This window comes from Fundulus heteroclitus, chromosome 2 (genome assembly GCF_011125445.2).
Source record: "Fundulus heteroclitus isolate FHET01 chromosome 2, MU-UCD_Fhet_4.1, whole genome shotgun sequence".
Taxonomy (NCBI): Eukaryota; Metazoa; Chordata; class Actinopteri; order Cyprinodontiformes; family Fundulidae; genus Fundulus; species Fundulus heteroclitus.
In genome coordinates, this window is record NC_046362.1 from 36364656 (window position 1) to 36391610 (window position 26955).

Consider the following 26955-nt stretch of genomic DNA (forward strand, 5'->3'; position numbering starts at 1 on the left):
GAACCTCCAGCAGAACCAGAACCAGGCTCAGTGTGAACGCTCATCTGCCTCCACCCACTGGGGCTTAGAGAAGACAGAGCAGAGACACAGAAAGCTCAGAAGCTCACATTGACCCAGGAGTACTTTCTATGTTAGATGGTAATAGTGGATGATCTGCCTCCCCTGATGATGTCACAGCTAACAGAACACCAGACCAGGTGTACCTTCTATGAAAAATGACAGAGAACAAAAAGTTAAAAGCTGAAATGACGACAAGCAATGCAAAACTGGAGAACAGTAGAACTCAGTAGAGTGAGAAAAATAGGCCCTGTTTAAAAGCTCTGAATATATCAACATGAGAATTTTTATTTAAAATCTGCTCCTCATTTGACCCCACTGGTAGCATGCCACTAAAATAAATAAAGTCCTTTGTTTATCCATTAATGTCACAGATTAAATAATCTGTTTTTTTTTCTTCCTGTAAAGTTGATAAAAGACCAACCACGTTTAACCTGCGCTGAAGCTCAGATAGGTTGCAGTTTTGGTTTCTGGCCTGCAGGGGGCGCACTCTGACCACCTGTAGCTGGTAAAGGGAACGACTCTGAGGTCAGGGACAACGTTTCTAATTCAGGCTAAACCGAATAAAACATCAGATAATGTTTAGCATTTTAAATGTATGGACCTTTTGGTGGAAGAATCTTGGGATCAGGAAATCAGCAATCTGATCAGTCAGGCTCTAAATGTTGGGAACGTTTAATGCGAACTGAGTGTAAAGCAAAGAAGCTTTAAATATAATAAATAAATAAATAAAAATAAAAACTCAAAGAGAAAATAAATATAGTTCCTAGGAGCTTTTAAATGGATTTTGTTCTGATCAAATTAAATCAAATCAATAGCAATCACAACAACAAAAAAACTGATATTAAAGGGATTAAACAAAATAATGTGTATTAAAGCTTTCAGTAGTTTCAAGTACACACATAAAAATAATAAACCGAAAAAATAAGGTTAGCAAATTAAATCTTAAAAACGTGCCAAAAACAAAAGAAAGGGTAAATAGATAATATAACCAAAATTCCCAATGAAGTAAGACCAAAGAAGAAGATCATAAATCTTCTGCCACAAAGCTTTTTTAGGATTTTCCAAAAAATATTTGCTCTGTACTGAGAAAAATTACAACTCTTTAATGCTTTTTGTTCCTATATTGGATATTTATCCAAACCATTCTTCCAAAAACCCTAAAACATCTGATATATGTGCTGCTGATTATTTTTAGTCATGGGCAATACACAGTTTTCTTAGAACGTGAAGTAAAATGTTACAATGATCAGACTTGGGGAAAGAAAAAATTGCCTTATTGTGGGTCATAGAAGGAGTTTGGGTTGAAGAAACCTGCAAAAAATAATTTTGAATAAATATTTCCTGCTATTATTATTAGTAGTAGTAGTAGTGTACACCTGCCGTAATTGTAACAGAGATAAATACTACTTAGACGGCTTTTCTTGGGGTTGTGGGTAATTTTAGACTGGTTAAAATCAAATTTCTTTTCATCAGCAGTTGACTGGATTTTTTTCAGAGACTTGCAGAGCCTGCATATAAAATTCAAAGTATTTTGAGAGACACAAGATTAAGCCCTTGCCACACAAGGACAACCCACACAGTCAGTTAGAAAACGACTGGATTGCATTTGACGTGTTCCTGTGTAAATCCTAGTACATGATATCAGAACTGCACCACGCCTCGGGCCACAAACAGGGCATGCATCTTTAAAACCGAGCCTGGATGCAGCACCGCGGGATGCGACAGGAAGCTGGACAAACAGCAAAGAACACCTCTTATTTTTAACGGCTTAACGTTCGGCACCAAACACCTAAAAACATCTCTAAAACGCATAACCCCAAATAAATAGGTGTCAATCAAGAGAAGAAAAACTGGTGGCCATTTTGGCTCAATTATGTTATTATTTATTATCTTTTATTTAAAATCATGTCAAATCATGCACGTCTGCAGGGCCGTACAGTGCTGTGAAAAAGTATTTTCCCCTTTATAAGCTTAGGGAGCTAGTACTACTCTTACCTTTTCACATAGAAAGTACACCAGGATCAGTCCTTCTATGTTCTTTCTGTGTCTCTGCTCTGTCTTCTCTAAGCCCCAGTGGGTGGAGGCAGATGAGCGTTCACACTGAGCCTGGTTCTGGTTCTGCTGGAGGTTCTCCTCCCTGTTAAAGGGGAGTTTTCCTCTCCACTGTCGTTTCATGCATGCTCAGTATGAGGGATTGCTGCAAAGCCATCAACAATGCAGACGACTGTCCACTGTGGCTCTACGCTCTTTCAGGAGGAGTGAATGCTGCTTGGAGAGACTTGATGCAACCTGCTGAAATCCCCAGATAGAAAACCTTTTAACTTAACTAACTGAACTTGACTGCCTTGTTTGTTAACTAGAATCAACTGAAATGTACCTTCTTGACTTAGACTAATTCTGTATGAATTAGTCCAAGTTTTCTTGGTTTTCTTCTCTTATATACTTTTAAAGAAAGTATCAGTGTGTGCAACTAGTTTTCTAACGTCCTGTGAGCAACTGGCTGTGCTGCAGTGGTAATGTTGGCCTGACTATAAATAAGAAAAGCTGAGCTTAGGTGGGTTATTTTTGTTTCTGCGCTCTACTAATACCGTTCAAGATCAATGAGTGTTTTTGTTCTCATACACATTAAATAAAATGCAATGTTATTTGTTTCTATTTATAACATTCTGTAGCAGCAGTTGCACTAAAGTGCTAATGCTAATTTGTTCAAAGACAAAAACATCAAGTAAACATTTTATTTTTTTCACTTTCTACATTGTAGCTACATAGTGAAGACATCGAAATTATGAAGCAAAAGTATATCAAATTATGTTGCAAACATAAAATTATGAAACAACTCAACACATCTTTTCTAGTTTAGATTCTTCAAAATCGACCCCCCCCCCCCCCATTGCTTTGATTACTTTTTAGTTCCCAGATGTAACAATAAAAATAAGGAAAAAACATTTGATGAGACGGTGTCCAAACTTTTGACTCATAGGCTACTTTTGCAAAAAAAAAAAAACATATTTTCTCTGTTGCTAGTTTTCTAACTTCCAATAGCAACTAGCTGCGCTACATTGTTAATGCTAGCATGTATGTATACAGGAATAATAACAATAAATGTTTTTATTGCAGTCGTTTTCTCTAATAAGACTTTTATTCTCAAAATTCTGAGGCCAAAAATCAGTCAGTCAGTTTGCGGTTTCCTTAATTCACAAGATGGGGATGAATCTCTCGTTATTATTGTTATTATTTTATCACAGCTGGATAAAATAATAACGGAGAAAGTTCTTTGCTTTGCGTCATTGTTTATTTGGATGACTGGTGTCCTTCAGGGACAGACATCATCACATATCTCTGACACTGTTGTCTGACGGGAAAGAAACAGAAAAGTGAATCACAGCATCAAACTCTTTTAAGTCAAACTGAGGAGGAATCAGCTAAACTTGGACGTTTTCTTTGATTCCAAGATTTCTTTGTAATATCCGCTCTGCTAAGAAAACAAGGAAGGCCTTTGACCTCCCTGATTTCACTGTGCTTGTTCATAAACAAAAAGACCTCCCATCACTTTGTATTTTTAGGTCAGTCATGCTGCGAACCCTTCCCTGCGGACTTCCACCTGAAACCCCCCGACCGGTGCTCAGTCAGGTGTTTATCTTTGTGTGTTGTTGGGAAACATCACTGTTTGTAACTGCGCAGGTGTCGGGGCCCCCAGCCGAGTGCGTCTGGGCCAGAAATGAAGCCAGTTAGAAATGATCTCCCGCAGTCAGGCTGTATATTTGTCCCAGCGTGGTGCACGGTCTAAAGAGCGACTGTGTACATGAAGCATCTCCACCTCTGCACGTCAGACACAGCCGACAACGCGCCGAAGACAGGAGCGCGTCCGTGCGTAGGACTCAGAGGAGCCCTGCACCTCTCAATCAAATATTAGCAGTCGATATGTGGACCTCCCTCCTGCTCCCGCTGCTCATTAGGAGGTGGTGTGATTTCACCGGGGCTCGCCAGGAGGCTCCATGAGTGCAGAGCCGAGGTCTCAGTAAGCTGTGCGGATGGATAAAGAGTTCAATGTATGAAATGAAATGTTGACACTGCTTTATAGGTTGCTGGAAGAAACAATCCCAGCGTGGCTAAAGTCAAAGAGAAGGGAAGAAGGTGAAGGTTTCAGCAGAGCAAAGTAAATTAACGCCGTTGGTTTGGAGAGAGGCTGCCTTTTCACATTCATTGTGAAAGAGTGGTTCTTCCTGGAAAAAAAAATAAAAATTACATGAGCATTCACAAAAGGTGAATTGTTTTTATACCCAGAATCCCAAGAGGAAAATATGTCTTAAAATTGTAAGTGTTACCGAGAACGTCTGAAGTCCACGACTCCTCGTCAGTTTGGGCTTTTCAAAAGAAATTTTTTCTGCACAAAACAAAGTGAAGAACGACTGAAAAAAATAATAATTCAACAACAAAAAAAATAGTTCAATTATCCTCGGATAAAAGCGGCCAAAGATAGATTTAGTTTGGTAGGATGAAAAGAATGTCTCAATAGGAAGGATAAACCTCCAGCAAATAAAGTTCCAGTATGTTGCCAATCATGCTCCAGTCTGAGAAAGAAAACATTAGGATCTGAGCTCAGACTCTTCCCTTCAGGAGGAATTCAGTGAGACAACTAAAGACCTTTGTAAATGACTTAACAGCCTAAGACAAGAATTGGTAAAAACTGGTCTAATTCCGATAAAAAAAATCACAAACAAATCTTAATTTTTCCTCTTTAAAGCTATGCTTGGTAATCCTGTTCAGAAGCACTTTTTATTACACTGAGAGAAATGGTCCTTCCATCCTGACAGTAGTCAATACATCATGTATTCAGAAAAAGGAGGTTAAAAAATTATCGCTGTGAGAACCGCAGACCTCTAAAAAGTCTGACCAATCCCTGCCGTTCAGTCCGAACAGAAAGAACCAATCAGATGCCTTCATGTCTAATCCTGCCCACTCCCCCCTCTGTCCCTCATGTTCCGGGGAATCACCTTATCTATTGGTTGTCCTACATGCCAATCATTCTGACGTGCTCACATAACGCCAGTATTCATGTTCTTTCCTCGTTAGTTTCCACTTGATGCCTGCTCATCCGCACTTCTAGTGTTTATGTATCCATTTAGCTTAGCAGTTAGCTTCGATGTTAGCCATTCATTATAGCTCTGCTGTTCTCACCACATACTTTGAACATGGCTGAGAGTCGCGAGAAGCAAACGGCGTACACATTTATGAGAGCAGCTAGAGCAGAGCGGAAGCGCAGGTAAGACCTGCGGATGTGCACTTATTCAAAAAAGGATTTAGGGTGACAGTTGCGCAGGAGTTAGAGAGTTTGTCCTGCAATTGGTGGGTTGCGGGTTCTATCCCCTGCTCAGACTGTCTCAGATGTTGCGTCCTTGGGCAAGACACTTTAACTGAATTGCCTGTTGGCGGTGGTCAGAGGGCGCGGTGGCGCCGTTACATGGAAGCCTCGCCTCTGTCAGTCTGCTCCAGGGCAGCTGTGGCTACTAGCATAGCTCACCACTGTCAGGGTGTGAATGTGTGTGTGAATGGGTAAATGACTGTAGTGTAAAACGTTTTGGTGTCTAGTTAAAGTGCTGTACAAGTACAAGTCATTTACCGTTTTGTGGAAACTTCCAGAAAAATCGCCGACCTTAGCTTTAAGCAGCCAGAATTATATGAATCTTTGACAGCGCTCTTAATCATTGTTTCTGCCGACTTTCTGTGGGTCTGTCACCATTTTCTATTTTGAGACTGGTTGCTTTTTTTTCTTTTCTGTCCAGTACCTGGCCATCTTCAGAAGGATGCGTCTTGTTTGTCAGGGTCCAGTAATCATCAGAGCTCCCTGTTTTAAATGTTTCGGACCTTTGCTGTTGCCACACCTGATTTAAACAAATGGGTCAATAACGGTTTTTCTACAGAAAGTCATAACGTTGCAAGGAGGTGATGCAATCTTTGTGAGCTGCAGACAAATCTAAGGTGTACATGGACCAGTGTTGGAGACCTTGTGTTTAGCCATTTACCTGTGACTGATGCATCATCCATCCACCCATGCTCTACACCTGCTTACTCCTTCCAGGGTTGCAGGGATGCTGATGCTTGTCTCCGGCTGCTGATGGCCATGAGTCAGGATACACTCTGAGCAGGTCAGCAGTTCACAGGACAAACAGCTATGCATGAAAAGACTCAGTGTACTTTCATAGTGACTAGTTAACAAACCTTTTTTTATTATTTTTATTTCTTTTTTTGATGATGGAAGAAAAGCTGAGAATCTGGAGAGACCCAAGAACCTTTTTGCTCCAAGACAACAAGGCTTCTAAAATAAAATTGCTCAGTGCTGATTGAGACACTCCTTCTGCAGCAATAAATGCTAACGTCTTAGAAACACATCAGTATTTGTGGCGCCATCTGGATGAATCATGTTGTGTCGAAACATAGCAAATCACTTGGAAAAGAAGCAAACTGAAGCAGGAACTTTCAGGCTCTCTGTTACAAGCATCTTGTCAAAAACTTACAGTTTGATCTAATTTATTTCTGGTTAATGTAAAAACAAAAACAGTTTTTCCAGGAGTCAAAAATCAGAATATTGGGTTCAAACACTGTTAATCTGCATAAAACAGCTTTCTAGATACTACAATTCTTATTTTGCTCTCCACTTGTCCACTTTCCTCAGTTTTCACATCCTGTTCAATATGTTGTAAAACTTTTGTACAGTATAAACCCGTTAGTCTGAAAATTTTCTGAAAACAACTCCACAATGGAAAGGAATAAAACTGTTGCCCTTCAGTCAACACTGGGCAGCTCTCTGCTCTTTATATGTCAGATGATGATGATGAATCCTCCTTTTAAATCTCCTCTGACCTTCTCTCAGTCGCTGTGTATTCACACGATCACCTCCGGTTCCCCTCTTCAGCAGCCTGATCGTATCCTTCGCCAGTTCCAGGGGGACCTAAACGTGAGCCCACGTGTCCGTCCGGGCCGCGGCGCACTCTGTGATGCTCGTTAATCCCTCAGAGCGGAGGGACTGATGGCGACGCTTCAGTCTGCAGGGACAGTAACACGCAGGGATGCAGTCTTGGCCTGTTTTAGCACCTCATACCGTTTCCAGACATTGGAATTGCACTATTATGCATATTGCATGTTGTATTATGTAAATATTGTTTATTGCTTAATCCATTATTGTGTGATATGTAAATTGGTTGCAGTTTTTTCATCTGTCAGATAGTTCTTCCTTTGTTCAATATTTAGTCTTTTCTTCTACTCTTGGTGCTTCTTTAGAGCTAACTTTTGATTAGACTGGTTCGCTGTTTTGTCGTCTTTTCTTTTCTGTCCTCATGGTTAATAATTGTGTGTAACTGTTCGTATATTTTCTCTGTCACACCCAGATTTACCCATTGCGGGACAATAAAGGAATTAATATTATTATTATTAAGATCATAAACATTAGTGTATGTAACGCTTCAGTTTGCATTTTTATTATACACTTGTTTTGGGGGGGGTTTATTACTAGTAAAGCAAAGGTTGTCCTTCCTGTAATCCTGTAATAAATGACTTTGTACAACTGCTTTGCCAAAGTATTCACACCCCCTTAAACCTTCATGCATTCTGTCACATTAAAACTACAAATTGCATCGCCTTTCACTGAGATTCCATATAAGAGACCAAAAAATTTGTGCACACTTGCAACATGTGCGTTGAATTATACTTTCTAAAGTTCTGCATTAGCATCCAGGATCATGAGTCCAAACCCGAACCACCTTTTGCTGCAGTTACAGCTCCAGGTCCTCCAAGGTGTCTCTGTTGATGTAGCAACTGAAGTCTTTCCACAATCCTTTGCAAAATAGCTCAAGCTCAGTCGGATTGGATGGAGAGAATCTGTTGACATTGATTTTACTCACACGTGCCACAGATTGTAAGTTTCATTTAGGCTTTGACCTACAAATCTGCTTTGATTTTAAACCATTGAATTATTACTCTGGCTGCAGGTTCAGCGTGGTTCTCCTGCAGGAAGGTGAACTTCCACCCCAGTCTCAGGTCTTCACCAGCCTCCAACAGCTCTTTTCTTCCAGGATTGTCCTGGATTTAGCTCCATCCTCCCGCCGGCTTTTTGTCACTGTTGAAGAAAAGCATCCCCACAGCATAGAGCTGCCACTCCCTGATTTCCCAGTGAGGATGACCAGTTAAAACTTATGAGTTAAGAGGCCAAGCGATGAAGGTTACAGATTTCCCTTGAAGGTAGCCATTCCTGACAGAAGATGGCTTCAGAACATCCTCCTCCTTTTATAGAGATCAGCCGGCTGATTTGATTGGCAGAGTGGTTTCTGCTGGACTCTTTCACAGCTTCACCTGAGCTGACATAACTGTGCTGACCTGAAGTCAGCTGATCATTTTGTACAGAAATACAGAAAACATGTTTTTTTCTTTTCTTCCTGTGAGAGTAAATCGTTTCTTTTCCCTTTAATAAGCTGAACCCTGCGACCTTTCTACATCCTGCTGGAACATCAGCGCTCCTGGATGAATGGAGTTGATATTTTTAAACCAGCTTGTCTTATTTCACTTTATTTTATGAGAGTCAACATCTCTGTAAGGGCTTCACAGTAGAGAAGGCTTCAAAGGAGAGCATTTAGATTAAGATTGCATGCTCAGGGCGTTGCTTCAGGAAGAACTCATTATTTTAGAGTCTCTTAAGAGAGGGAAAATGCTACTTTTTAACCTCTCACATCCGCCGTGAACTATGCCCGTTTGAGTATAAACAAAGGAAATGTCATCACCGAGGGGCACCGGCACAACAATCTGACTCTCACTCAATCCTACGAAAAGAAAGCTACATCTTGACGGCAGAAGAAATCAACCGTGCCTGCAGTTACAGCTGAATATGGTTCAGGGTCAGTTCTGCTGCGACAGCTTGTAGACGTCCATGCAGGCTGTGTGTAAACCTGTGTGTGTGTGTGTGTGTGTGTGTGTGTGTGTGTGTGTGTGTGTGTGTGTGTGTGTGTGTGTGTGTGTGTGTGTGTGTGTGGTTGGACACGTTTCTACGAGGATGCTGCAACAGGAAACACTTTTTCTGCTTGCGCTGTTGCCAAGACAACGGCAATTAGAAAGCAGAGAGCGGTTATGTTTCCATGGCAGCGAAGGTCAGGGAGAAGGCGGCGAGTTTTACCTGATTCTGAGGAACCAGACGGATGCAGGAGCGGTTTTGTTTTTTACGTCCCATCAGCAGGAACTTTGATCCCGCGGGGTCCGGAGTGAGTCCACGGGTCAGAGAGGAAGGCTTCGCGCGTGCAGGACTGACCGGCTGTTCTGCAGGAGGGACGTTTGCAGGGCTGCAGACAGTGTCCATTATATGACAGACCACCACAAATCTATGTGAAAACGGTATATAGTTTAAAATATACATTAAAAAAAGAAGTTGCAAATAAATAATCTGAAAAGTGTGACTTGCATTTGTATCCAGTCCCCCTGAGTCAATACCTTGTAGAACCACCTTTGTCAGTCATTGGTTGTATGTCTCAACCACAGACATACATATTTTCTAACTATTCTTTCCAGAACAGCTCAAAATTCATTCAGATTGGACGGAGAACACCTAAAAACATCAGGTCCAAGCCCCAGACCCAGCTTCAAGTCTTCTGCAGCTACTAACAGGTTTTCTACCAGGATTGTCTTTTATCTTCCCATCAATTCTGACCAGCTTCTCTGTCAGTGCTAAAGAAAAACATCTCCATAGCATGATGCTGCCACCTCCGTGTTTAACCCATAGCTTTCTGCACATTGGCCAAAAAGTTCAGTTCAGAGCGCCTTCTTTCACATGTTTCTCCTGCATCACTCGTGACAAACTGCTGGCAGGACTTCCTGCGGCTTTTTTCTCTCCACTCTTTCATAAATGTTTTATGGAGCGGACAACCTGATGGACCTCTGCAGCTCCCCCAGAGCCACCATGGTCCTCCTGCTTCTCTGATCAATGCTCTCCTGGTCCAGCCTGTCAGTCCAGGTGGACGTCCATGTCCTGGTAGGTCTGCAGGAGGTCCATCCTCTCTCCAGGTCCACATGATGATCAGAACTCTGGGAGGTTCTGTAGAACCTGACCCTGCGGTAAACTGGACCAGAACTTCCCCCCTGACCCGTCTGCTGGGTTCCCTGGTCTCCATGATGCTGGATGTTCTCTACAGAACCTCTGAGGCCAGAAGCAGGACAGCTCCATTCATACAACAATTAGGCAAAGGTGACATTGATTTACTAATGATTTTAAGATTTATATAGGATATATGAGTAAAACAGGTGGGAAACAAGTGTTTTTATTTGTAAAGAATATTGAAAACCAAGAATAACTTCCCTTCTTTGGCACAGTTTTGCTCTACTTTGTAGCGATCTCATAAAATCCCAATAACATACACTGATGACTGGGGTTAATGTGACAAAATGTGAAAATGCTTTAGGAGTGGATACTTGTGACTTGAGTCGATCTACTGAATGACAAAATCCTTTCAATCATTATTAAAACTGGACTTTCGAGCATGGAGCGTGTGAGCTTACATACAGATTTCATTTGATGGTTTTATTCTGAGGCAGAGAAGCATCACAGGAGGTAGAACGGGAAAACCACAGGAACTGTGCCGGTACTGGTTATGTTCAGACGTTCTCAGATGATCCTGCCATAGTCGGCTTCATCACTGATGAGGACGCGTCAGAGGACGGACAGTGGATCCAGAACATTGTAGGCTGGTACCAGCAGAACCACCTCAGGTTAAATACAGAGAGAAAACACAAAGCTGGTGGTGGACTTTCTCAGGTCCAGACCCACCTCTCTGACCCAGGAGAACATCCAGGGAACTGATGAGGAGACTCTTCTCAGTACCTGGCTGTTCAGAACCATAAACTGGACAACTGCATCCCAGATGCTCTAAGGAGCGCTTCTGCAGGTCCTTCCTCCCAGCTGCTGTTTTTATAATCTCTGCTGCTCACAACAGACATAATAACTGTTTACATCACGCTAATCGTTGCCCGGGTTCTGATCCGACCACGAATCTCTCAGACGCTGCGGCAAACTTGCACAGGCCTTAGCTGCTGGGCCATCATGCATTTTGGGTATTATCTCATATTATTCTGTAAACAAGGCTGGTGTCTTTTCACTGTTTAACTTTAACATTTTACCTGAATATGCATTATTATCAATAATTGTGCAATATTTACTCTGGTATTTATTTTACTTTTATTTTCTAGTGTTTCTTATAACGTTCATCCGTTGCTTTACAAGTAACTGTTTGTTTTTTATTATTATAAACTGTAATTAGGCTGATATATTTGCCACTGTCACACACAAATTTCCCCACTGTTGAACAATAAAGGAATTTCTTGTCTTAACTACATCTCTGGGTTCTGGTTCCATCTTTGGGAACTCCATCATGGTTCTGGGAGTCCACAGCTCCTGCAGAAAACTGAGGTCATTTTGTTGCTGCCGCGTCTTTCCTATCTATAAGTGACCTGTTTGCAGAAGCTGAGGACTCCCGCCAAGTGAGTTTCCCATAATTAGTTGATTATCACAGCTTGTTGTCACCCACCAGTTTACACAAACACACTTTAATGACATAACATGGCCTCCTTAAGTCTTCATCTGCAAAGCTGCATCAGCTCTACAGAGCAGCGGCGCTGTGCTTTAACCCCGTCGGTGTGTCGGACAGACAAACCTGAGCCTCCCATGTCCGCTGTTCTGTGTAACCAGAGGCAGCAGAACACTTAATCCCCCCCGCAGCTGCTTTCGCCCGCTACGCCGGCCTCGCTGCAGCTGCCCGGACGGCTGCACCTTTTGGCCCTCATGCGTTTGTAATACCTGTCGGTGCAGCTCGAGGGTCTTTGTGGCTGTTTGCATATTTGCAGATTCTGTTTGTGTCTGTGTGCCATTAATCATACATTCTGGGCCAAACAGGTGGCCGTCCGTGTGGAGAACAGATGGAAGTAGTAAAGAACAGAAGTGCTATGATCCCATACGCTGCAGAACAGACTGCAGGGATCAGCGGTAGGTTCATGTTCAATGACACCTGAAATGGGTTTTTAGCACTATGTTTGCAGCGTTTACAAAATGAGCTAAATGCATGACAGAAACAGAGTAGATAAAGCCTCCAGTTCTGCTGGTGGAGATTATCAGTCATCCAGGTCATCCATGATCAATTAAAAAAAAGGTTTAAAAAAATAAAACAACTGGACTTCTGTTCAAAAGCTGAAGACGTTTCACTTCCCATCCAGGAAGCTTTCTAAATTCAAAATGTCTGGAATAGTGAGGAGTTCTCAGCTTTATAGACCTGCAGGCCTCGTTACAGCTTAGATTCACCTGGAACTGATCTCTCCTACAATGGAGAGTCGTTAGGTTCATCGTTAGCCTGACTCACAGGAGGAATGTCACTCCTCTCTCAGACCATCTCTTCTCTCTCCAAAATGTGAACATGTTGGTCCTCAAAGAGTGTCCTTTGTCCTTAAGGTGTAGGTGGACAGCAGAGTCTGGTCCTGAGCAGGTAGCTCTCCTGTGTTGAGCCACGCGCCTGTGGAGAGGTTGGTTGGTTTCATACAGGACTGTCTCAGAAAATTAGAATATTGTGATAAAGTTCATTATTTTCTGTAATGCAATTAAAAAACATGAAATGTCATACATTCTGGATTCATTACAAATCAACTGAAATATCGCAAGCCTTTTATTGTTTTAATATCGCTGATTATGGCGTACAGCTGAAGAAAACTCAAAAATCCTATCTCAAAATATTAGAATATTTCCTCAGACCAAGTAAAAAAATAAAATTATAACAGCAAAACAAAATCAAACATTTGAAAATGTCCATTAATGCACTCAGTACTTGGTTGGGAATCCTTTTGCACAGATTACTGCATCAATGCGGCGTGGCATGGAGGCAATCAGCCTGTGGCATTGCTGAGGTGTTATGGATGCCCAGGATGCTTCAATAGCGGCCTTTAGCTCATTTGCATTGTTGGCTCTGGTGTCTTTCAGCTTCTTCTTCACAATAGCCCACAAATTCTCTATGGGGTTCAGGTCAGGGGAATTGGCAGGCCAATCAAGGACAGTAATGCCATGGTCAGTACACCAGTTACTGTGAGAATCTGATGTCGTCTCTTAACCACTACCATACTTGTGATTTAGTTTACTGAACCAAGCTGAGTGTTTTTCAAGGCTCAGGAAACCCTGCAGTGTTTCGATTTAATTAGACGATTCAAGTGATTAGTTGAATAGCCTACTAGTATACTTTTTCACGATATTCTAATATTTTGAGATAGGATATTTGGGTTTCTTCAGCTGCACGCCATAATCAGCGATATTAAAACAATAAAAGGCTTGCGATATTTCAGTTGATTTGTAATGAATCCAGAATGTATGACATGTCATGTTTTTTAATTGCATTACAGAAAATAAAGAACTTTATCACAATATTCTAATTTTCTGAGACAGTCCTGTACACCACTCCGCTCATCTTAGGCTTGGAGGTTTTGTCCTTAGGATGGACCAGCCTCTGTCTGAGGGTCCAACAGGACACCTCCACACATGTGACCACAGCATTCCTCCTGGGAGCCAGGCTAACGAGCCTAACGACATTGTTGGGGCGATCAGTTCCAGGTGAACCTACAGGTGAATCTAAGGTTTAACATGGCCTGCAGGTCTATAAAGCTGGGAACTCCTCACTACTGCTGACTGAGAAAGCTTCCTGGATGGGAAGAGAAACGTTCAGAATTCCAGTTCTGAGTTATAGAGGAATATTTCTTGGGATGCTTCAGGAGGAAAAAAAAAAAAGACAAACCTTCTTCGTGCTAAAAGTATAAAATAAAATGAACTTTATTAGTTGTAGAATATGTACAATCAAACATTTAAAAAGTAAAATAATATAAAAAATTAAGAAAACCATAAAGTTTGATTGGAGAAGCTATCTGACACATAAAAGCTCTTGTGGATTCCACCTCCACAGAACGTCAACCACATCTCCATTTACACTTAGTCCATCCTCTCCTCCCCACAGCCGCCTCTTTGTTCTGCGAAGGAGAAAAAAACAACAGCAGAGGAGAGGAGAGGGAAAAGGGGAGAACTGTTGCGTGCTGAGAATGAGGCAGGTAAGAGATCCTATGGAGTCTGAAAAAGTCTGGAAAAAAAATAAGGGTATGGAAAACAAAAAACTCATCCCGTACCGTCAAAGTTCAACCAGCCATCCGCCTATTTTTTTGGTTTCATATTTCAGTCCTGACCAGTGTGAGAACACGTGCTGTACTTTTACATTTTTCGCACTGAGAACTCTGGATATCTGAGTAAAAAAGGTCCAGGAACCCTGAGTGAGGAGCAGAACTGAGGACGTTTCTCCGTAGGAGAGCCGGCCTTCGCATCACGACTGCAGCAGCTCATCACGCTGAGACGTGTCTCATGTGGAAGTTGACCACGTACTCCGCGTTGGTGCGCTGGACAGAGATGGCGAACGGTTCGAAGGGGTGGAACGTGAAGGCGACCAGGCGGCGCACGGCGTGATTAACGGGCCGACCCAGCAGGCCCGCCTGGATCTTGAACTTCAGCAGGCCGGAGTCTCGGGCGTAAAACCTGGAGAAGAAGCAGAGCATCTACATCAGACGTGGAATCGGACTGCCTGCTCATCTCGTCCTAGAACAGGCGTCATTAACTTATTCAGGGTTTGTGTGTGGGCGGGGTGGTTGAAAGAGGTTCTGTTCCAATAATACAAGATCTGCCACTGCAAGTTAAAGTGGAACTCGCCCCCATATAAAAGCATAATCCCGCCCCCAGACATATAAAAAATAATTCCACCAAAGTGAGAAAGGGAGAAGCAGGAAACGGAGGGGCAGCAGGGCTGTTCAAGATTGATATGAAAGCAGCAGCTAGCTTGATTTGCCATGTTCATAAGCTGGTAGTTATGCCACGGTTTGGTCTTTTGAGGTGGAGGATTTTTCACCGGAAGTTGATGGAGGCTTTGTGGAGCCCAGCCTACCAGAGCCGGTGCTGCAGAGGCAGTGGAAGACAGGATCGGTCTAATTATATTTCATTTTATTTATTTTCCGCTTTGTAATCCAGGTGGGGATCACCGGCAGCTTTGCTCATCTTAATGATATTGAAATGAGGAAACGGAGCGTGGTCGGTCTCCTCTCTGCTCTCTTTGCTCTGACTGCAGGAGGGTTTCAGGACGAGGCAGCAGCTGTCTGCCTGTGAGACAGCGCTCAGGGAAAAGGAAGAGGCTCACGGCAGGACTCGCTGCTACCTCAGGACAGTAACTGCAGAACAACTGCTGCTTTTAATTTAAAAAAAAGTGGCTAGAGGGTTTCAAAAGTGCAACAGTGATTGCTATGAAGGCAAAAGACGGAGCTGCTTTTTTACCCCACAGCGGCAGAGCTACTGACGTCAGTTTCTCCAAATTACGTCACAAAAACTTTTGAACCAATAGATTTGGATTCGAAAATTCATGCATGTCCCCCGTTTAACCCTAGGAGGGCGCCATACTGACCATTTTAGCTACAAAAGCAGGATTTTAACAAATATGCAGTAATTTGTCAAACATAATTACCAGGACATGCAGACAGTACTATAAGACAACCATGTTAGCAGTTTATTGATAAGACAAAGTTGATTTGGGGGTGAGTTGCCCCTTAAGTATATGTTGAGCTTCATAGCATTTTTTGTCCTACTATGACAAATGTAAATGTGGATTTGTGAAAATCTACTATAACAGGAACCGTGCGCTCTGATCAAATGAGACACTGAGCTTCTCAGCAGCAAACACAGGTGGATCTGCTGAGAAACATAGAATGGACTTAACACAGCTTGTTATCAAATCAACACGGAAACGGAGCTCGAGAGATAACATCCACCTTCTTCTGTGGTCATCTCAGTCTTCAGACCAAGAGTCTTATAGAAAACCTGCGGGATGAGCTGAGAAGCTTTCAGAGAAAGTTTTTGAAGCAGAGAGGCTCCAGTGATTTAGATGAAAATAATAACTTGTTAAAGCGGGAACTTTTATGCTGCTTAAAAAAATCGAAGATTAGTTTAGTTTAATGCTTTTTTTGCACATTCTTCCTCAGAGGACCCAATAAATCATGGAGGACACTGTAAATGTTGCTTATATTAGCCAAACTAAACCCTCTAAGATCATTTTTTTCAAGACTAACTGTACCAGCGTCTAGGATTCTTAAACTAAAGGCATTTGACCAGCGTTCGCGGTTTGATGCAGAGACCCGTGGGAGCTGCAGGGACGCGCAGGTGGAGCGGCCCTGATTGGAGTGCGTACCTGATGGGGTGGTCTCCGCACGTCTTGGGCCTCTCCATCACGGACACCCACTTGTCGTCGTAGCTGAAGAGCGACAGGTCGAGGTAGGGGCTGCTGCTGTACGACTGGGCGCTGATGGGCAGCTGACCGAGCAGCCGCCGCACCGCTTCAGTGTGGCCGCCGTATTTGGCGTTCACTATAGTGTCTTTGAATCTGGGGAGGTAAAAAAAAGAAAGAAAGGGAAGCGTATCAGCAGAAATCGGCACGGAGCTGTTTCAGTCTCCATTTTTCACCTTTCTTTCCTTTTTTTTTGTGAACACCAGCCGCGTTGTGCCGGCTCAGACCAGGACTTTCTGATGCCATTATTTACATCAGTGTCATGTTGAATAACTCAACTGTCAAAGCACTTGTGAATATGTTTATCCTTCCACTGATCAATATCCTGATTACCAACCCCTCCACCCCACCTCCAGCAGGGACCCCGTCGTCTCTCCTTTTTCACTCTTTGAAGCTCAAACGTTTTATTTTCACACGTTTTCAGACTTTGACATCTCCAGTCTGAATTCTGCTTCTGGACTGACATTTGCTGCCATAAGTCAGCCTCGCTGAGCGCGCTCCCCGGCTGCCAGTCTCTCCTCCTCCTCTCCATTTTCACTATTCTGGGATCCTATTCCAGGCTCTGCTCCTCTGGGTGCTGAGCCCAGCTTTCCTCTCGCTGCTTCACCTTCCTTGCAGGTTTTTTTTTTTTCTGTCACCAGCACGAGTGAAATTAAATCACAGCTCCGTTTAGCCACACTGAACATCTTAATGTCCAGATTACAGCCTGTAATACCTTCCTCCCTCTGCTCCTGGTCCTCCAGGCGCTCCCTCCCTGCTGAGCCTCTTTAACTCCTCCTCCATGTCTGGCTGCGTGTCCATTCTTATCTCTCGGTCAGAAACCGAGCGGCTAGTGAGAGGCGCGGTGCTGGCGCCGGGGTTTGATACCTTCTTTGGACCTGGCGTGCGTAGTTGTTGGACGAGGCGGAGCAGGGGAACTGGACGGCCTGGCTGTGCAGCGTGGCGTTCCTGTAAAGGTCGCAGAAGTTCTCAAAGAGCTCCAGCAGCTGGTCTGAGGTGTTCTCAAAGACGGCCAGCACCTCGGTGGACACCATGTTGTAGACGACGAAGAACGACGGCTGAGGGAGAAACAGGTGGAAACGGTTTCCTGCTCTTCATTCAGGGCAAAGAACAACAGCGTTGGAAGGAAAATAACATGAATTACTATAGAAACGACCTGCTTTAACTAGATCTACATCCAACAAGCCATCTATCCATCCATCCATCCATCCATCCGACAAGCCATCCATCCATCCATCCATCCATCCAACCCATCCATGAATCCATCCATCCATCCGACAAGCCATCCATCCATCCATTCATTGATCATCCATCCATACAACAAATAATCCAACCATCCATCCATCCATCCATCCATCCAGCCAGCCATCCATCCATTAAACCATCCCTCCATCCAACAATCTGTTCATCTAAAAATCCATCCAACCATCCATCCAACAATCCATCCATTCAACAATTAATCCATCCATCCATCCATTGATCCATCCATCCATTGATCCATCCATCCATCCATTAAACCATCCCTCCTTCCAACAATCCATCCATCCATCCAACCATTGATCCATCCATCCATCCATCCATCCATTAAACCATCCCTCCTTCCAACAATCCACCCATCCATCCATCCATTAAACCATCCCTCCTTCCAACAAGCCATCCATCCATCCATCAAACCACTGATCCATCCATCCATTAAACCATACCTCCTTCCAACAATCCATCCATCCATCCAACCATTGATCCATCTATCCAACCATTGATCCATCCATCCATACATCCATCCATTAAACCATCCCTCCTTCCAACAATCCATCCATCCATCCAACCATTGATCCATCCATCCATTAAACCATCCCTCCTTCCAACAATCCATCCATCCATCCATCAAACCACTGATCCATCCATCCATTAAACCATCCCTCCTACCAACAATCCATCCATCCATCCAACCATTGATCCATCTATCCAACCATTGATCCATCCATCCATACATCCATCCATTAAACCATCCCTCCTTCCAACAATCCTTTCATCCACCCAACCATCATAAATACGTTTGTCAAAAGGGAAGCAAAGTGGTAAATTTCTCCCTTTCTTATAGGGCTGAATTTAAACACTAAGGTCTAACTAAAACAACTTTTTAAGTCTCTGTATGTGTTTTCAACAAACGCTTAGCTGAAATAAACCATTTTTCTGGTCAGACACCAGTTGCATGATACTAAATATAATTAAAATAAACCGAGGAGTAATTAAAATGTTCTATTCCTGCGACATAGACTGAACAGAATCTGCTTGACAAACGTGTCCCTGGAAACCTGAAAGGGGGATTCTTGCCATCCGAGGAAACCAGGGCAGCGCAACAAAGAGCACAGAGGGAGGAATTCACATCGGTGTGTGTGTACCTGCGACGGGTCGGTGACTCTCAGTGTGACCACGTCTTCACTCGTGTATTTAATGAAGAGGTGATGCTCGTCCAGCAGCTGCATCTTCCACATCCTGAGGCGTCGCAGCTGATCGAAAAACTGGAAAAACCTGACGAGACAATTCAGTTTACAACTTAACGGGCCTCAGCCTCGTCAACTTAAAACCCATTCGTTGTAGAATATACATAGATATACAAGAGCCTGTTCAGGGAAAAACGACAAAAAATCCAACCGTGTGCTCTAAGTTTCTGTTTAAACCAGGGGTGTCAAACTCATTTTGGTTTAGGGGCCGCATACAGCTTTATCTGATCTCAAGAGGGCCACACGAGTAAACTCATTACAAGATTAAATAGAACTAATAAAAGTGGACTTTTTGTTGATTTTTATATTTAAATGAATTTCACTTTTACACAATAAATTATGAATAACCTCAGCGTTTTTAAGAAAAGCATGTGCAATTTCAACAATACTTTTACTCAGTTAAACATTTACTTGTGCATTATCCATAAGAACTGATCAATGTGATTGTACAATGTTGAAAAACATTTATTCACATTTTGGAACTTAAAAACACTGTCCTGCATGACAAAATACATCAAACAGATAAAAAATTAAGAAATTATTTAAAATCAATTTTCCACATCTGAAGCTCAGTGCTACCATCTGCTGATTAAAACACAGCGCCCCTCGTGGACAATATAGGAACTGCATATTTTCAATTAAACGAAGTACATGTTTTTTTCAATAATTGTTTTATCATTCTCTTCCTTTTATCTCCTCTTTCTTTCACCTTTTGTTTTTTTTCTTCTTGTTCTTCCTTTCCTCTCCTACTTTCCCATTGTAGTGTCCATATCATTTGAGATATTCCCCACATGAATCATAATAAAACTATTCACGTTCAGAAATCAAGCGGAGCACTATACTGCTCCACTTGTGAAAGTCAAATCTGATGAGCTCTTTTTGGCATTAAGACAAATATTATTATTGCCACATTGCCAGACAGGACACTGGGAAGAAAAAAAAGAAAAAAATTTTTTTTTTTTTTTTTTTTTATAATGATAATGCATATAGCCACAGGGCAGGACTAAATTGTTCGGCGGGCCGTATCCGGCCCGCGGGCCGTATGTTTGACACCCCTGGTTTAAACCCTTTGCAGAAATCTGTTTTATAGTCCGAGGAAGGAAGAGAAGACCCAAAGATGGAAAGAAGTAAAGGAAGGATGAAAGTACTGCACTGATGTAATCCTCTGTCCTGATATTAATGGATGTGTTTGCTGCTACTGCGGATGCTGATGACAGGAAACACACATTTGATGGTCTGTCTTTCATTTAATCTTAGCGCATCTCTGACACGCAGTGAGCTTCCATCTTTGAAACAATCAGTTATTTAATGCAGTCAGATTCTGACAGAGCTGGATCAGATTTTGAATTAGCTGTTCCAAAAACTGAGAGACGTTCAAACGAGCAGAACATATATGGTCTGAGTTCCTACCTCCTCTTGGCCGTGGCGCTGCCGTCCTGCTCGGCTCGCCTCCACAGGTAGACCAGCAGCCGGTGCTTGAGGGAGTTGATGGTTTTGTCCGTGTAGAGGCGAGGGAAGCCCGTCTGGCTCTCCGCCTGAGCTTCGGTATAAACGGCCGAGAGCGTCAGGAGGTCGTCTTCGTAACAGAAGCGGCCGATCGTCCTCACGTCCAGAAACGTTCCATCAGGGGTCACCTGATGGCGAGGAGGAAGTAGAAGAGACTGAAGCAACAGGTGTGTGTTTAAATACGTACCGTAGCTTTAAACTTTGTGTGAAAAAAAAAAAAAGAATGGACCAGAATCTATGCTGGTAACTGGAAGAACAGAAGCTGCACAAAACGCTGGAATGCATCGACTAACATCTTAGGATTTAATACCTTATAGAAAAAGTCTCAGTAAATCTTTGCTCTTTCAGCAGCGTATAAAGTTGCTACAGAGGAATTTTAGGCACCTGTTCCTACAGCTCATGGTTTGAAGACATTGTTTTAAATGTTAAAAGTCCCACCCCAGTACTTTCTTTTGCTATTGTGTTACAGGGAGATTTTCAAAGCTGGGGATGTTGTTGTAGAATCTGACCCTGCTGTAAACTGGACCAGAACCAGTAGCAGCCAGAGTCTGTACCCAATAAAGTCTGTACCCAGTAAAGTTAATCTAATCTAATCTAATCTAATCTAATCTAATCTAATCAAATCTAATCTAAACCTCCATGTCCCGTCTGCTGGGGTCCTTGGTCTCCATGGATGTTCTCTGATGTTCTCCATTTACTAACCAGTTGACTTTAGAGAGCAAAGTTGCACTGGATTTCATTTAAGGGGATAATATTAGGGGGGTTAATATAAATGCATGCCGCACTTTTCAGATTTTTTGCTTCACTGTTCACATTCTTGCCATTTCATATAACATCAGAACAGAATACACTGAAGATGCTGGTTGTAACATGACAAAATGTTACAGATCATTAGGGGTATGTATACTTTTGCAGGACGCTGTGAATATTCTGTCAGCCTCCAGCAGAAACAAAGATTTGCCCAAAATGACGCAGTTTCCACATGAAGGCAAAGTTCAGCATCCAGAAAAAGCAGCTGCAACGCTGCCTTAAAGACCTGAAACATGTTGCAGGTTTAATTCTGGTTTATTTGTCTTCTACTCAAAGATTTGAGTAGAAGAAAAAAGCTAAACCGGGTGGTCGGCTCACCTGAAACACGTGGATGGTCTGCTGCTGGACTGACAGCACAGCCAGGATGTTCCTGTAGAGGTAGAGGCCCTGGTTGTGAGACAGGATGATCTTATCACACTTGAAGGACCTGGTGTCACACAGCCTGCCGGTGTGGAGGTCGATGATGTGGAGCGAGTAGTCTTCCAGAGGGGACCGAGGGTTGGGGGTCACAGACTCGTTGTTGCGATACACCTGGCCGGATGTCGCACGTCAGTGAAAGCTCTGAGCTCAGCTGCTTTTTTCGCTAAAACCGAAGGTCGTTACCTCGAAGAAGTACGGCGGCGGATCGTCGGGGACGTAGACGGCCGAGCCGACGATGACGTATCTGCAGTCGTCTGTGAAGAGGCTACACTCGCGGTTGAGGTGCTCGCCGTTTGAGGCCACATTGGTGACGTGGAGCAGAGAGAAGAAGCGCTCGAACAGGCGGCCCCGGATGTTGAGGGAGCGCTGGTCGTTGGCTGTTGAAAGGGTCTCGCCGTCTTGGCCTCTCAGGAGGTCCTGAGCTGCCTGACAGCCTTGGTATTCGTAGATCTGATGGAGGCAAGAAAAATAAAATGTGCCGAATCGTTTTCAGTAGAGAGACAGAAATAATTCAGGGCGGCAGGTTAAAGGCGTCTGATGTTACCTCCAGGGACGTCTGGTCAAAGGAGAAGGCGATGAAGTAGCGTCCATCTGGAGAGAACTTCCTGAGGAAGCAGGGCGGCTTCTCCACGTTCACCACGGTGAAGTTAGGGAACAGGTTCTGGTGGAAGCAGCGCACTCGGTACCAGTGAGCTCCGGGTCGACCTGAGCAGATCCTCCGTCTCTCTAGACGATGGACCACGTTCTGGTTCTGGATCCGTCTGGGCTTCAGGGTCGGGATGTCGTCGTCCATCGCAGCGATCAGAGGAGAGCTTCAAGCATGCTTCAGTCGTTACGGCCGATGTGAAAATGGCTCAGCGCCGTCAGGTCTGCTGTGGAAAGATAAGAACCAGGGTGCTGCTTTCAGACAGTTTTTGGAGACGGGATGGATGGATGGATGGATGGATGGATGGATGGATGGATGGATGGACGGATGGATGGATGGATGGATGGATGGATGGATGGATGGATGGACGGACGGATGGATGGATCGAGGGATTATCAATGGATGGATGGATGGAGAGATTTTCGGATGGATGGATGGATGGATGGATGGAGATTTTCAGATGGATGGAGAGATTGATGGATGGATGGATGGATGGATGGATGGATGGATGGATGGATGGACGGACGGATGGATGGATCGAGGGATTATCAATGGATGGATGGATGGAGAGATTTTCGGATGGATGGATGGATGGATGGATGGATGGATGGAGATTTTCAGATGGATGGAGAGATTGATGGATGGATGGATGGATGGATGGATGGATGGATGGATGGAGAGATTTTCGGATGGATGGATGGATGGATGGATGGATGGATGGAGAGATTTTCGGATGGATGGAGAGATTGATGGATGGATTGATGGATGGATGGATGGATGGATGGATGGATGATCAATGGCTGGATGGATGGATGGATGGATGGATGGAGAGATTGTTGGATGGATGTAGAGATTGTTGGATGGATGGATGGATGGATGGATGGATCAATGAATGGATGGATGGATGGATGGATGGATCAATGAATGGATGGATGGATGGATGGATGGATCAATGGATGGATGGATGGATGGATCAATGGCTGGATGGATGGAGAATCAATGGATGGATGGATGGATGGATGGAGAATCAATGGATGGATGGATGGATGGAGAATCAATGGATGGATGGTTGATCTTTTAAGACCTGTCTTAAATTCAAAATAAACTTCATTTTAACATATTTGACAATAATTTATTTTACATTTGTAACCTGTGAAAAAAGCCACGTAACCCTTTTTCTCACCATCTTCCATTAAATCAGACTAAAATGTATTGTTTTGTGTCCGTTATGATTACCGAAATTAAATTGCTAAAGGGCAAAATAACGAGGGAGTGAATATCTTAGATCTGAGATGCAGTTAACCTCCTTAGAAAAGGTCTGATGATTTAAGCTCAAACACGGCGCTTCCTTGTGTGACATTATGGGAAAACCTAAAGACAGCAACCAACATATCAGGGGGAGAATCGTGGATCTCCAGATGTCTGGTACACTCTTTGGTACCAGTTCTAGATTCCTGACAGTTATTCTGTTCAAGCAGAACAGAAGTCTAAACAGCACATCGTATCATTCAAGGAGGAGTCGGGTTCTGTGTCCCAGAGATTAACAGGTTTGCAAAAATCACTTCAAGAAGAAAGGCAAAAACCTTGTGAAGAGTCATTGTCTCAGTGAAACACGTCATCGCTCCAAATGCAACATAAAAAGCCAGATTACAGTTCCTAACTTACTCAAGGATGGAATATTAGATTTTGTGGAGACATCCTGAGGTGTGAAGAAAATAAAATGTAAGTGTTTTACCATTCTTACATTTAGAGGAATAAAGGGGGAGGTTGCAATCCTGAGAACACCATCGTAACTGTGAAGCACGGGGGTGGCAGCATCATGCTGTGGGGATGTTTGATGCAGATATAATGCACTTTACTGAACATATGGCATCATCAGAAAAGAACATTAAGTATAAATATTAAAGCAACATCTCAGGACTTCAGCCAAGAAGTTAAACTGGTCTTCAACTGGACGGTGACCCTTAGTGTACCAACAAATTAGTTAGAGTGGCTCCAGCTCAGCTCAAAAATACTTAACTAATCCCAAAGGAGGATTAAATGTTGCTGTTGCTCCTATTATGCAGGTTTCTTTAAAGACCTGTTGTAGATGCTGATGGCTGTAGGCAGGAAGCGTCTCCTGTAGAGGTTTGTCTGAGCGGAGCTGAAGAAGCCTCCGACTGAAGATGCTGTGCAACAATCTGATGAAGAGGAGGCTCGGGGTTAATGTTCTTCAGAATCCTTCTTGACACAATCATCTTCCACAGGTTCTAAAAGAGTCCCCAGAACAGAAGCAGCTTTCTTTTGATCGGCTTGTTGAGCGTTTTGAAGCCACTGGCTCTGATGCTGCTGCCCCAACAGACGATGGCAGAAGAGATCCTACTCTCAACAGCAGACCTGTAGAAGATCTGCAGCATGTCTGCTCTGTCCCATCTTGTAGACGGCAGCGAGGTATTTATACAATGCCTCCACTTCCTCCCCCTTGACAGAAATATTGCTTGACCCATTCATGTTTTTTTTATTCCCTATTAAGACAAGATAATCGTTTTCACACCATGCCAAAAGTAGTCCTCCATCCTCCTTCACTGAGTTTCCTCTCATCTGAGTATTTCTGGACATGACAGGAGTCTGTCTGTTACTGGAAGTCTGAGGTGTACAGAGTGAAAAGGAACTATAAGAGTACCGTCTCCTGCGGTGCTCCTCCACTGCCGACCACCTGGTTAGACTCACAAACTGTGGTCTGTTTGGCAGGTAGTCCCTGATCCTTAAGGAATATGGATTCAATGTTTTGGAGTGGAAATCAGAAAGCACTGCACTTACTTCCATAAGACATTTGTAGGCAGAGCAGAAAGTGTGTGTGAGCCAAGCAGCCTGCAGATGTGGCCCAGTTACACCGGTTCTGTCTGCAGGAATGGGCCAAAATGCCTCTAATCTATGGGGAGAAGCTCGTGGAAAAATCCCCAAAACATCTGACCAAAACCATTCAGCATAAAGGATTCTAACAAATACTGATGCTATGCATGTAAACTTTTCAATTTAAAGAGAGATTTATCATTCTTAAAAACGGTCTAATTTTCTTGGCATTTTAAAAGAATAATTTTTGATCTGACAGAAAATGGAAGTTTAGTCTGATTTAATGCCACAGTCAAAAGAAGAGGTGTGCCAAGATGATTCACAAATAAACATAATAAAACAACACAGGAGCGATGTTTCATAAAACAGTTAAAAGAGACCGAAGTTCATAGCAGTGAATAAAACAAGGATCTGACTCTTGTATCAACATCTTGGGTAAAAATGACAAAACTCTGAATTGGAAATACGTGGTTTAGACCAGAGAGTGGGATAAAAACTACAGTTTTGTGAAGCCTTAAAGGCTAAAATAAAAGTAAACAAATATGTCGCATCTTCAATAATCTAAAAGAAACAGAGCTGGCTGCAGGGCACTGTGGGTGCATCATCATGTAAGGACTACAGCTCCTCTTCCTTAATTCATCTGTCAGTAAGGCTTAATATTAAGTCTAAGCTCTCAGTATAGTCACAAGCCATCCTGTAATTTAAAAATAAACATAGCGCATCATCATTTTACCATCTAATATCTGCCAGAAGGAACTAACCCTGTCCTGCTGTCCTCGAAGTTCAGAGGTTTTTACAGACAACGGGGTTAAACTTCGATTAAAACTTACAGTTAATTATCTCGTTTCTCGCTCTTCCGCATCCGGTTCCGCTTAAACTGAAGCATCCGGCGTCACGTATCTCACACAGTCCAAAAGTAAGTGAAAATGTAGCGATTATATTCCATAGTTCTCCAAACACACCGAGCGAATGAGGAGCTGCTGCTCGGTTTGTTGTTAAGGAAGTGGACCGGAAACGCAGAAGAAGAGGGCGGGACACAGCGACACCACATTTGGGTTCAGGCAGAAAGTGGTATTACAGCCTCCCAACGCAGGCGAGTTCAATGAACTCCAAACAAAAATATAACATATAAGGTCACTGTGCAACACAAAGCCATTGCTCATTAAAGTTAATAACCTCAATAAACGTTTTTGATGTTCATTAATCTATATAAAACCTTGAACAACAACTTTAATTGCAAAATAACAAGAGCAAGCAAAAAGTAGTATACTTGAAGTCTATTTTATTCAGTACACTTAAGTATAAGTATAACCCTCAGTCTTAGAATTAATGTACTAAGTCTTATACTTCTGTTTATACCTTTAGGTATAAGTCAAGTATACTTCATTATACTATTGTTAAGTATCAAACATTGTTTATAAAATTAAACTTGAAGGACACAACCTAATTTTAAGTATGAAATAATTAAACAGGCAGTACACTTGAATAAACTACTTTTTTAAGGGAAAATTTTGTAATCAGCGGTTGTTCTTGGATAAAAGGCACAATGGGTGTGTGTCCCCTTCTCCTCCTGATTATATATTTTTAAGAAATTATAATAAAGCTTTCATAAAACAAAGCCATTTGCGAAAGAACCTGTCACCAATGATGAAAAATTAAGCCCAGGATGGACCTACGTATCATAATTGTCTCATTCTAAGGTAGTGCTGATGCTAAACAAGCAAAGAAAATGTGCATTGTTTGTTTTTACAAGTAGAATAACTACTTGTGAAACTACTCTAAATGTATTTTAAAGAAACTTTGCTCTCGT

The 26955-nt window shown here is 42.8% G+C and overlaps 1 protein-coding gene across 2 annotated transcripts; it reads right to left on the reverse strand.

Annotated features, from left to right (window-relative positions):
• Positions 1–13867: 13867 nt before the first annotated feature.
• Positions 13868–26154, reverse strand: det1 (DET1 partner of COP1 E3 ubiquitin ligase). 2 transcript variants are annotated; one of them, XM_036126556.1, is made up of 9 exons: positions 25976–26154; positions 22212–22536; positions 21851–22117; positions 21566–21778; positions 20342–20565; positions 18830–18959; positions 17295–17485; positions 16332–16523; positions 13868–14638 (listed from the first exon to the last, which is right to left on the reverse strand). In XM_036126556.1, exons 2-9 carry the CDS (start codon positions 22458–22460, stop codon positions 14449–14451), a joined length of 1656 nt encoding a protein of 551 aa, XP_035982449.1. In that variant the 5' UTR covers positions 22461–22536; positions 25976–26154; the 3' UTR covers positions 13868–14448. The 2 variants fall into 2 exon arrangements, with proteins under 2 accessions (XP_035982449.1, XP_035982443.1); XM_036126550.1 differs by having other exon boundaries at positions 22212–22539.
• Positions 26155–26955: the final 801 nt, after the last annotated feature.